The sequence below is a fragment of the Gopherus flavomarginatus genome, chromosome 20, assembly GCF_025201925.1.
Source record: "Gopherus flavomarginatus isolate rGopFla2 chromosome 20, rGopFla2.mat.asm, whole genome shotgun sequence".
NCBI lineage: Eukaryota > Metazoa > Chordata > Testudines > Testudinidae > Gopherus > Gopherus flavomarginatus.
Genome location: NC_066636.1, coordinates 4,758,060 through 4,771,049, shown reverse-complemented (window position 1 = coordinate 4,771,049; position 12,990 = coordinate 4,758,060). Strand labels below are relative to the sequence as shown.

General features: G+C 49.5%; 1 protein-coding gene across 6 annotated transcripts in view; it reads right to left on the bottom strand.

Annotated features, from left to right (window-relative positions):
- Nucleotides 1-8,319: 8,319 nt before the first annotated feature.
- The window catches only part of LOC127038425 (uncharacterized), a 72,028-nt gene continuing 67,357 nt past the window's right edge, over nucleotides 8,320-12,990 (bottom strand). For 4 of the 6 annotated variants that reach the window (XR_007770634.1, XR_007770628.1, XR_007770638.1 and 1 more), the window contains one exon: nucleotides 8,320-8,932. Coding sequence is in view for 2 of the 6 variants with exons in the window: in XM_050931026.1 (XP_050786983.1) it covers nucleotides 8,691-8,932 (242 nt within the window). In the remaining 4 variants the exon portion in view is untranslated. Of the gene's footprint in view, nucleotides 8,933-9,855; nucleotides 10,049-12,990 lie in introns of all 6 variants that reach the window. The other 2 variants (XR_007770631.1, XM_050931027.1) reach the window with 1 other exon arrangement.

The following is a 12,990-nucleotide window of genomic DNA, read 5'->3' as shown; positions in this document are numbered from 1 at the left end:
TGCCCCCTCTCGTCATCTAACCATTAGGTCCCACACCCCTCTCCAAGCCAGACATAGAAACCCAGGAGTCCTGACTCCCAGGCCCCCCACTCTAACCCATTGGACCCTGTAACGATGCTGGTTCTGGCAGGACCCAACTGAGAGTGCCAATTCAGGACCACAAAAAGAACAGGAGTACTTGTGGCACCTTAGGATACGGCTACTTTTGGAATTTCAAAGTGCTGCCCCGGCAGTGCTGCGAGAGCGCTGCCGCGGGAGCGCTTTGAAGTGTGAGTGTAGTCGGAGCGGCAGCGCTGGGAGAGAGCTCTCCCAGCGCTGCATGTAAACCACATCCCTTACAGGTGTAGCGTGCAGCGCTGGGAGCCGCGCTCCCAGCGCTGCTGCCCTGATTACACTGACACTTTACAGCGCTGTATCTTGCAGCGCTCAGGGGGGTGTTTTTTCACACCCCAGTTGCAGCGCTGTAAAGTGTGAGTGTAGCCAAGGCCCTAGAGACTAACAAATTTAATACAGCATGAGCTTTCATGAGCTACAGCTCACTTCTTCGGATGCATAGAATGGAACACGCAGACAGGAGATATATATACATACAGAGAACATGAGAAGGTGGAAGTGTGCATACCGACAGGAAGAGTCTAATCAAGTGAGATGAGCTGTCATCAGCAGGAGAAAAAAAACTTTTGAAGTGATAATTAAGATGACCCATAGAAGGTGTGAGGAGAACTTAACATAGGGAAATAGATTCAATTAGTGTAATGACCCAACCATTCCCAGTCTCTGTTTAGGCCTGAGTTAATTGTGTCTAATTTGCATATTAATTTGAGTTCAGCAGTCTCTCTTTGGAGTCTGTTTTTGAAGTTTTTTTGTTGCAAAATTGCCACCTACAGAGCCAGAAGAGTACCCAGAAACCACCTACTACAGGACAGGCCCAACAAAGAAAATAACAGAACGCCACTAGCCATCACCTACAGCCCCCAACTAAAACCTCTCCAGCGCATCATCAAAGATCTACAACCTATCCTTAAAGATGATCCCTCACTCTCACAGATCTTGGGAGACAGGCCAGTCCTCGCTTATAGACTGCCTCCCAACCTGAAGCAAATACTCACCAGCAACCGCACACCATACACCACAAACACTAACCCAGGAACCTATCCTTGCTACAAAGCCCGATGCCAGCTCTATCCACATATCTATTCAAGTGACACTATCACAGGACCTAATCACATCAGCCACGCCATCAGGGGCTCGTTCACCTGCACATCTACCAACGTGATATATGCCATCATGTGCCAGCAATGCCCCTCTGCCATGTACATTGGCCAAACCGGACAGTCTCTACGCAAAAGAATAAATGGACACAAATCTGACATCAGGAATCAGAACATTCAAAAACCAGTGGGAGAACACTTCAGCCTCTCTAACCACTCAGTGACAGACTTGAAGGTGGCAATTTTGCAACAAAACAACTTCAAAAACAGACTCTAAGGTGCCACAAGTACTCCTGTTCTTTTTGCGGATACAGACTAACACGACTGCTACTCTGAAACCTGTCGTAATTCAGGACCAGTTGCTTAAAGCAGGGCAGTTACAACCCAAGGCTGGGGTTTTCCCACCTCTAAGGCAAACCAAACCAGCCAGACAAAGAGGACTTTGGTTTTACTCCACTAGCTAACCACAAGTCACACAAGCAATTCCCTTAGACACTCCAGTTTCCCAGTATCACCACCAGTGCCACTTGTTATGGGGACAGATGGTTATGAAAAGCAGTACTCCAGTAAAAGAAAAAAGGTTCTCTCGATCCCAAAGGACCAAGCCCCAGACCTAGATCAATATACAAATCAGATCTTACCCACAAATCACGCTGTTGCCGATCCTTTAGAATCTGAAATCTAAAGATTTATTCATAAAAGGAAAAAGATATAGATGAGAGCTAGAATTGGTTAAATGGAATCAATTACGTACAGTAATGACAAAGCTTTGGTTGAGGCTTGTAGCAGTGATGGAGTAAACTGCAGGTTCAAATCAAGTCTCTGGAACATCCCCCGCTGGGATGGGTCATTGTAGAACTGATAAATGAAATTGTTTTCAATTGTTCACTTTTTTAATGTAACTTTTGTTCACCATTCACTACACTTGCCTATACTGTAACTTTTGTTCCATATTGTAATTCAAACCCCATTTTAAAACACTCACTCCATTTTGTAAAAGCTTCCTCCAACCTTTATTTTTGCAAACCCTGCTGTAATCTTATTAGTTTAGTTAGATGTGTAAATGAGGTATGTATGAATGATGGAATCAACCTCTAGCCCCAGCCTGTCCTGATGAGATAAAGTTCAAATTCCAAAGGCTGAAGATCTAGACAACAGCCCTAAACAAAGTAAGAAGCATCGACCCTAAAAAAAAAAGGACAACAGAACAACAGAAGAAAGATCAAAGCCAGGTCCAAGGCTGAAAGTCACGCCTGCAATTGATGGGTGATCAATCTAAACCCAGAGGCAGCGTGACACAGCAAGACCTATAGACTTTAAATCCAAACTCCTATAAAAAAGAAGGGTGAGATGAGAAACTCTGGGTAACATTCTGCTGCCAACATGCAAAAACATCGGTGCCTGCCCAACAGAGATCCAGCTCAGCCTTGTGCCCAGCTTTCCTGGCCAGTTAGCTGCCACAAGCTACAAACCCAAGCTGCAAAATTAAGCCATGAACTTAAACTATCTTCAGGACTGGTAACTATGCAGCAGCTGCAGAACACCTGATAAATGTGGGTGTGTGTGTGTGAATGTATGTGTGTGTGTGTGTATAGGTATTAGGTATTATAATGTGAATGTGTGTGTGTGTGTGTATAAGTAATAGGTATAATGTAAATGTGTGTGTGTGTGTGTGTGTGTGTATAGGTAATAGGTATAATGTGTGTGTATAAGAATTAAGATATTAGTTATTAGTCATAAATTGTTATAATAAATGTGGCATCTTTGCCTTGTCCCCTTTAATAATATCCTGCTGGTTTTTATTGGTCTAATATAATTGGTACAACATCATCCGTCCTTTGCACAGAGCTTCCGTTTGTAGCAAAGTCCCTCCAGAGGTAAGAAGCAGGATTGAAGACAATATGGAGATGAGGCATCAGCCATTTATAGTCTTTTCCAGGTGTAAGAACACCTCCTTGTTCTTACTGTGGAAAATTACAGCAAAATGGAGTCTGGAGTCACAATGGCAAGTTCCTGCATACTTTACTGAGTTACAAGGCTTATCTGCCTTCTCTCAATGGGTCAGTTGTTCAGCTGATGGTCCTTAATGGGCCATCAAGCAGGCTAGGCAGAGCTGACACCAACTTGTCTGGGATGTCTCTCGGGCTCTGTCTACACTACAGGAATCAGAGGAGTAGCCGTGTTAGTCTGGATCTGTAAAAGCAGCAAAGAATCCTGCGGCACCTTATAGACTAACAGACGTTTTGGAGCATGAGCTTTCATGGGTGAATACCCACTTCCTCAGATGCATGTAGTGGAAATATCCAGGGGCAGGTAAATATATGCTAGCAAGCAAGCTAGATAGCATGGCCCAAGTGGGGCCTGCCCTGGGGCTCAGCTCTGCTGCGAGGCGGAAGAAGGGCTGGGAGTTAGGATGCATGGGTTCTTGTGGGTTTCTCCAGCTCATGGAGGAGGGTGAACACTGCCTGGGGCGTGAGCAGTGGACTCTTATCAAGATCCGGGTTGCAGTGGCGCGGACGGGACTGTGAACGGCAGGGATCTCAGTTACAATAGTCCTTGGGGCTGTTATAATAGTCGTCATCGTCGTCCGAGGGGCAGGGAATCTCCCCGGCGCATGGGATTTCCTGCCGGAGACACAGGAAGAAAGACAGATTGTGTGAAAGAGGGGACACTCCCCCAGCAGGAGACCTGTGTGTTATGTCTGCGTGAAGCTGCAGTAATGGGAGCGGGGCGGGGAAGTGGGATCCAGGACTCCTGGGTTCTCTCCCTGGCTCTGGGAGGAGAGTGGGGTCTAGCGGTAGTGGGGGGAAAGCAGCTGGGTTCTATCCCCAGCTTTGGGAGAGGAATGGGATCTAGTGGTTAGAGCAGAGTGGGGTGGGGAAGTGGGATCCAGGACTCCTGGGTTCTCTCCCTGGCTCTGGGAGGAGAGTGGGGTCTAGTGGTGTTGGAGGGAAAGCAGCTGGGTTCTATCCCCAGCTTTGGGAGAGGAATGAGATCTAGTGGTTAGAGCAGGGGGGGGTGGGTCTGTGAGCCCGGACTCCTGGGTTTCGTGCCCACCTTTACCACCCTGCAGAGCTGTGAACTGCAGTTACCTGGCGCACTAACAACAAGCATCCCCAACTGTATTTGGGGAGAGATCTCCCAGCCTCCTGTGCCAGCGCAGGATCTGGCTATTGGATATGAAGGAAAATCTCCCCTCAGCCATTAGCAGGACGGGGTTTATGATGCATGCTCAGGTAGTGCTGATTCTGTCCAGCTGGGGGCAGGCTTTCACCCTGCTGGGCAGGGGGGCACAGGCTGCAGCTGCATACTCAACCCCAGGCAGTATGTGTGGGCAGTGGGGACCCAGGGGTTAACAGATTCCCCCAACTGACCTCATAGAGCGAGTCTCTCTGTGGGGCACTGGGGTCCTCTCTGCTGTCCCCTGGGGAAGGAGACACAATTATCCCCTTTCACTGTTTATTTTCCTTCTTTAAACATTTCCCCCCACATCGATCGTTTCCCCCTTCTGGCAACCGCCCCCCCCTTACCCCCCAGAAGCAGGCCGCTTCCGCCAACCCTCACACACACAGTGCAGGGCTCATCCCCTCCAGCAGGGGGCATCAGGGACACACATACAGTGCAGGGCTCAGCCCCTCCAGCAGGGGGTGGAGTCTCTCTCTCTCTCACACACACACACACACACACACACACACAGCAGTGGGTTGATTTTCTTCATGCACCCACACTCCAGGTTTTCCATGATGCAGCCAAAGCCCCCCCCCCTTTTCTGCCCCTCTCCCAATTCCCACCCCAGGGGGTCCTTTACCCTGCAGACTCCCGCCCAGTTCTTTCCGTTGGCGGATTCTCCTGGCCAGACAATAAACCCCGAGGTTGCTCAGGAGGAAGAGCAGCAGGACACCTGCTCCGAAGCCTGCCATGTTGGCTCATGATGGGAAATCATCCAAGCTGGCCCTAGGGAGATGTGTGTGTCCCTGCCGCTCCCTGCTGGTGGGGCTGAGCCCTGCTCTGTGTCTGTGTGACACTGTGTTTGTATCAGTGTTGGTGTGTTGCTGGGCTAACCGGTAGGAAATGCGTTTGCAGGACCTTGTATCCTGCAGCAGGTGACACACACACACACAAACAAACCACAGCTACCACACCCACCTCCACAACTCCACAGAGCCAGACAGTCACACATGCTGATGCACAAAGGAACTCACACAATCCCAGACACACACACACGACACACCTGGGGCACACACTAGCGGTTGTCGCTGCTACAGGCAGAGGGCAGCAGAGCCTGCAGACACACAGACACACACGATTGCAAACATACACAAACACTGCACCACTCCAGCCACACACTAGCACAACGCCGTCCAGGACCGCCTACTGAAGGCCATCGCCCCCCACCTGGGAGAGATCGCTGTCAACCACATCATCCCCGACATCGACAGCCCACTGCGCCCGGATATCGTCGTCACAGACAGGGATCAGAAAACGATCATCCTCGTCGACGAGACTATCCCGTTCGAGAACAGGACCCCGGCCTTCCACGAAGCCCGAGCCCACAAACTTGAAAAATACGCTCCCTTGGCAGACACCCTGCGGACAAAGGGCTACGAGGTCTACGCCGATGCTCTGACTGTTGGGGCCCTGGGTGCCTGGGACCCCTGTAATGAACGCGTACTTCGCACCTGTGGGGTGGGCCGTCGCTACACGCGGCTCATGCGACACCTAATGATCTCAAACACTATTCGATGGTCTAGAGACATTTACACAGAGCACATCACCGGCCACCGCCAATACCAAGTGTGAGCCGGCGTGACTTGGTGAACCCATGAGGGGGAGGAAACTTGTGGACCTTCCCTGCTGGACTTTATCCCCTGAGCCCTGAACCCACCGAACCAAACTCCACCATGTGAGGGTCATCCTATGCCCATTACCCAGCCCGCTTATCTTTACCCATGACTGCCTGTAACTTGTATGTATGAGTGATGTACCCACACTGCTTCCTGACTGTATCTTGATCTCACCCACCGTACACCCCGCACTGGGGACATGGCAGACTGTATGGGTACGTCTACACTACAGGGTAATTTCAAATTAACATAAACAGGTTTTATAAAACAGATATTATAATGTCGATTGTACGCGGCCACACTAGGCACATTAATTCGGCGGTGTGCGTCCATGGTCTGAAGCTAACATCGATTCCCGGAGCGTTGCACTGTGGGTAGCTATTCCGTAGCTATCCCATAGTTCCCGCAGTCTCCCCTGCCCCTTGGAATTCTGGGTTGAGATCCCAGTGCCTGATGGGGCAAAAATCATTGTCGTGGGTGGTTCTGGGTACAGCCTCACCCCTCCCTTCCTGAAAGCAGCAGACAACCATTTCGCGCCTTTTTTCCTAGGTGAACTAAAAGCAAACGCCATAGCACAACAAGCATAGACCCTGCTCAGATCAATAGCGCAATCGTGGACGTTGTAAACACCTTGCGCATTCTCGTTCAGTCTATAGTGAACCATGAACTGCAAAGGCAGGCGAGGAGGAGGCGGCGGCTACGGCAGAGCGGCGACGAGAGTGATGAGGACATAGACACTGAATTCTCCCTAACTGCGGGCCCCCGCGCTTTGGAGCTCCTGCTGGAAATGGGGGAGGTTCTACCCATTGAACGCCGATTTTGGGCCCAGGAAACAAGCACAGACTGGTGGGACCCCATAGTTTTGCAGGTGTGGGACGATTCGCAGTGGCTGCGAAACTTTCGCATGCGTAAGAGCACTTTCTTTGAACTTTGTCACTTTTTTCCCCTGCCCTGAAACGCCAGAATACCAAGATGAGAGCAGCCTTCACAGTGGAGAAGCGAGAGGCGATAGCCCTCTGGAAGCTTGCAACGCCAGACAGCTACTGGTCAGTCGGGAATCAATTTGGAGTGGGAAAATCTACTGTGGGGGCTGCTGTGCTGCAGGTAGCCAAAGCAATCATTAAGCTGCTGCTACGAAAGATTGTGACTCTGGGAAACGTGCAGGTCATAGTGGATGGCTTTGCTGCAATGGGATTCCCTAACTGTGGGCGGGTGATAGATGGAACCCATATCCGTATCTTGGCACTGGAGCAAGGGGTACTTTTCAACAGTGCTGCAAGCACTGGTGGATCACAAGGGACGTTTCACCAACATCCATGTGGGATGGCCAGGAAGGGTTCATGACGCTCGCGTCTTCAGAAGCACTGTTCTGTTTAAACGGCTGCAGCAAGGGACTTACTTCCCGGACCAGAAAATAACAGTTGGGGATGTTGAAATGCCTGTAGTTATCCTCGGTGACCCAGCCTACCCTTTGATGCCATGGCTCATGAAGCCATACACAGGCAGCCTAGACAGTAGCCAGGAGCTGTTCGACTAGCACAGTGGTTTGAGTATTGGTCTGCTAAACCTAGGGTTGTGAGTTCAATCCTTGAGGGGGCCATTTGGGGATTGGTCCTGCCTTGAACAGGGGATTGGACTAGATGATCTCCTGAGGTCCCTTCCAGCCATAATAATCTATGATACTACAGGCTGAGCAAGTGCAGGATGGCAGTAGAATGTGCATTTGGCCATTTAAAGGCTTGCTGGTGAATGTTGCTCAGACCTCAGCCAAACCAATGTTCCCCGTTGTTATTGCTGTGTGCTCCACAATCTCTGTGAGAGCAAGGGGGAGACCTTTATGGCAGGGTGGGAGGCTGAGGCAAATCACCTGGCCGCTGATTACGTGCAGCCAGACACCAGGGCAATTAGAAGAGCTCACCAGGAAGTGGTGCGCATCAGAGAAGCCTTAAAAACGAGTTTCATCATGGGCCAGGGTACGGTGTGACTGCTGTGTTTGTTTCCCCTTCATGAACCTCCCACCCTTTATTGACTCCTCCTGTAAGCAACCCACCCTCCCCCTTCGATTACAGCTTTCTTATGGAAATAAAGTCACTATCGTTTAAAAAGCATGTATTGTTTATTAAAAGTCATTCCCTGTAAGCAACCCACCCTCCCCCTTCGATTACAGCTTGTTTATGGAAATAAAGTCACTATCGTTTAAAAAGCATATATTCTTTATTAAAAGTCATTCCCTGTAAGCAACCCACCCTCCCCCTTCATTTAAAAAGCATGTAATTATAAAAAGAGGAAGAGAATTAACAAGGTATCCCGGGATTGGTTTGGGAGGAGGATAGGAGGGAAGGAAAAGGCCATTAAGCACATCTCAATGTAATGACAGCCTTTTGGTTGGGCTGTCCACGGGGGTGGAGTGGGCTGGTGCACAAAGCCTTCCCCCACGCGTTCTTACACGTCTGGGTGAGGAAGACATGGAGCATGGTGAGTACTGAGGGTGGTTAAACATGGGCTGCAGCGGCACTCTGTGACCACGCTGCTCCTCCTGAAGATCCACCAGACGTCGGAGGATGTCAGTTTGATCACGCAGCAGCTCCAGCGTTGCATCCCGCCACCGCTGATCTTCCTGTCTACACCTCTCATCTCAAGCATCTCTCCTATCCTCACGTTCGTCCCTCCTATCCTCATGTTTGTCCCTCCTGTCCTCACGTTCACTGGCATCTTTCCTGTACTTTGCTACCACGTCCTTCCACTCCCTCAGATGAGCTCTTTCATTGCGGGTTACTTCCATGATTTCAGAGAACATTTCATCTCGTGTCCTCTTCTTCCTCCGCCTTATCTGAGCTAGCCTTCGGGATGGAGTAGGGAGGCTTGAAAAATGTGCAGCTGCATGAGTGGGGGAAAATAGGGAGATTGAAAAAGATACATTTTACAGAACAATGGTTATACTCTTTCACAGTGAACAACACTATTCACCTTACATAGCACGTGTGATTTCAGTAGAAGGTCGCATTTGGAATCTTTTAATATTGAGTGCCTGCGGCTCTGGTGTTACAGATCAACACAGACGCAGGTCCGGGCATCACAATTCAGCTTGCATGCTGTCATGGTAAGGCATATAAGGCATATAGGTTCTCCCTTTGCTGCTTCTTTCCTGTTAACAAGGAGCAGCAGACAACAACCCCTCCCCTCCCCAATCCAATTCTCTAGAATTGCTTTACCCCTCTCCCCACCATATGGCTGGTATCATGGAAGATCACTGCTAATCACCCCCCCTTTCTCCTCCCACCCCCCCGCGTGGCTGGTAGCTGAGAAGATTCCTACCGGCCAAACGCTAAAAAGCTCAGCGCTATCCTTCCTCCCCTCCCCCATCTCTCTGTCCCCTTACTTAAATTCCTTAATTTCAACCAGGTTACCATGAACGATATCACTCTGCTGAGGATAACAGAGCGAGATAAAGAACGGATGTTTCTTGAATGCCAGCAATCACCGGGACCATACGTAGCTATGCTTTGTCATGCAATGATACCCGATTACTAGCTACATGCATGGCGTGGTAAAATGTCCTACCACGGTGGACGGAACAAGGCTGCCTTGCCCAGAAACCTTCTGCAAAGGCTTTTGGAGTACCTCCAGGAGCGCTTCACAGAGATGTCCCTGGAGGATTTCCGCTCCATCCCCAGACATGTTAACAAACTTTTCCAGTAACTTTACTGCCCGCGAATGCATCCCAAGCCCTCATGGCAAATCAATCATTAAAAAATCGCTTGCTTTTAAACCATGTTTTATATTTACAAAGGTACACTCACCAGAGGTCGCTTCCATGGCTTCACTGTCTGGGCTAGTGGCTTGGGAGGGCTGGGAGGGCAATTCCGTCTGGGTCAGAAAAAGCTCCTGGCTGTTGGGGAGAATGGAGTGCTGTGTGCTCTCTGCAAGCTCTTCCTCCTCCTCATCTTCTCCCTCCGCTGAATCCTCATCCATGGTTGAGATTATAACCCTCACCTCGGAATCCACGGACAAGGGGGGTAGTGGTGGCACAGCCCCCTACAATTGCATGCAGCTCAGCGTAGAAGCGGCATGTTTTTGGCCCTGACCCGGATCTTCCGTTTGCTGCTTTGGTTTTCTGGTAGGCTTGTCTGAGCTCCTTCACTTTCACTCTGCACTGCACTGAGTCCCTGCTGTGGCCTCTCTCCACCATGGTCTTGGAAATTTTTCCAAAAGTTTTTTCATTTCGTCTTTTGGAACGGAGTTCTGTTAGCACTGAATCCTCTCCCCATATAGCGATCAGATCCAGTACCTCTCGTGCGGTCCATGCTGGAGCTCTTTTTCTATGCTCAGGAGACTGCATTGTTACCTGTGCTGATGAGCTCTGCGTGGTCACCTGTGCTGATCAGAGCTCCACGCTGGCCAAAGAGGAAATGCAATTCAAAAGTTCGCGGGGCTTTTCCTGTGTACCTGGCCAGTGCATTAGAGTTCAGATTCCTGTCCAGAGCGGCCAGTGGTGCACTGTGGGATACCGCCCGGAGGCCAATAACTTCGATTTGCGGCCACACTAACCCTAAATCGATATGTTAATATCGATTTTAGCGTTACTCCTCTCGTTGGGGAGGAGTACAGAAATCGATTTAAAGAGCCCTTTAAATCTATATAAAGTGCATTGTAGTGTGGACGGGTACAGCGTTAAATCGATTTAACACTGTTAAAATCGATTTAACTGCGTAGTGTGGACCAGGCCTGTATGTTATGTGCTGTCCAATACCAAGCTACTAGCATCCCCCTATACTCTGTATGCTACCCCCAATGATCAATAACTGACTTTTCAAACTCTCTGTAGCATTTATTTTTAAATAGTTTCTAATAAACTTTTAAATCTGTTCTTATCAGTTTAATTTTTTCAAATGGACGTTTACAAACCATTGTCCTGCAGATGGAATCTCCTGCAGTTATCTTTGAAAAAATTGATGCTGCCCTACAGATCTATGCTTCTGCTGAAGCTGATTTGCATAAAGATGCTGCTGATTTGCATGTGCACCACACTGCTGAAAGCTTGAAAGACATTTCTCTTTCTTCTTCTTTTTCAGCTACTTCTTCACTGACTGCTCCTGTTCCTGTGTGTTCCGCTTTCCAGAAAACCCAACCGAAGCCTGGCCCAAAGACCCAGACCACCAACAAGGGTGAAAACATTGGGAGCTGGCAGAAAAAAACCGCAGCAGGCACCTCTACAGGAAGATTGAGCAGCAGAAGGCCAGCTCTTTGGGACCTCACATCCAGGAGCAAGAACATCTCGACAGCTCCTCAGGAGGAGGACCCCAGAAGATCCCCACCTGCTTCTGTTGTACAGACAAAACTACACAGGATCTTTTCAGGGGGCAAGACAAAGATACCACATTTATTATGATAACAATTTGATTTATGACTAATAACTAATATCTTAATTCTTATACACACACATTATACCTAATACCTATACACACACACACATACATTCATACACACACACACATCCATCAGATGTTCTGCAGCTGCTGCATAGTTACCAGTCCTGAAGATAGCTTAAGTTCATAGCTTGATTTTGCAGCTTGGGTTCGTAGCTTGTGGCAGCTAACTGGCCAGGAAAGCCAGGCACAAAGACAAGCTGGATCTCTGTTGGGCAGGCACCGATGTCCTTCCATGTTGGCAGCAGAATGTTACCCAGAGTCTCTCATCTCACCCTTCTTTTTTATAGGCTTTTAGTTTGGATTCAAAGTCTATAGGTCTTGCTGTGTCACGCTGCCTCTGGGTTTAGATTGATCACCCATCAATTGCAGGCGTGACTTTCAGCCTTGGACCTGGCTTTGATCTTCCTTCTGTTGTTCTGTTGTCCTTTTCTTTTTAGGGTGGATGCTTCTTACTTTGTTTAGGGCTGTTGTCTAGGTCTTCAGCCGTTGGTATTTGAACTTTATCTCATCAGGACAGGCTGGGGCTGGAGGTTGATTCCGTCATCCATACATACCTCCTTCACACATCTAAATTAAACTAATAAGATTACAGCAGGGTTTGCAAAAAGGAAGGTTGGAGGAAGCTTTTACAAAATGGAGTGAGTGTTTTAAAATGGGGTTTGAATTACAATATGGAACAGAAGTTACAGTGTAGGCAAGTGTAGTGTGGATGGTGAACAGAAGTTACATTAATAAATTAAAAACAATTTCATTTATCAGTTCTACACTTCCCAGGTCCAGGATGCTGAACACTGCCCTGCTGCTACCGAGACGGACGACACTGGAGGATCCCCCCTGAGGAACCAGGACCAGGATGCTGATGGACACTTTGCCGAGAAGGATGCCACCAGAAGAGCCCCCCCGAGGATCCAGGACCAGGATACTGATGGGCACCCTACCGAGAAGGACGTCGCTGGAGGAGCCCCACCAACGACTGAGGACCGGGATGCTGATGGCCGCCTTGCCAGGAAGGACGCTGCCGGAGGAGCCCCCTCACCAGCTGAGGACCAGGATGCTGATCACAGCTGCACCGGGAAAGATGCCACTGGAGGAGCCCCCCAGATGACCAAAGACCGGGATGCTGATCACTGCCCCGCCAGGAGAGATGCCGCCAGAGGAGCCCCTGCAACAACCGAGGACCGGGATGCCGATCATCGCCCCGCCGGAGGAGCTCCCCCGACGACCGAGGATCGGGATGCTGATCACCGTCCTGCTGAGAAGGACAACGCCAGAGGAGCCCCCCGACAACCGAGGACCGGGATGCTGACTGCTGCCCCTCCAGAAGGGATGACACCGGAGGAGACCCCTGTGACGGTGCTGCCCATGGGAGCCAGCTGAGGTCACTCAATCAGGGTGAACTGCAAACAAAATGGGGCAGACAAACCCCAAACGCTGGTGGTTATTCCAATACTTAGATTTACCAAGCCAGCACAAAACAGCTTCTATGGTACCTCACTGGTTACTTAG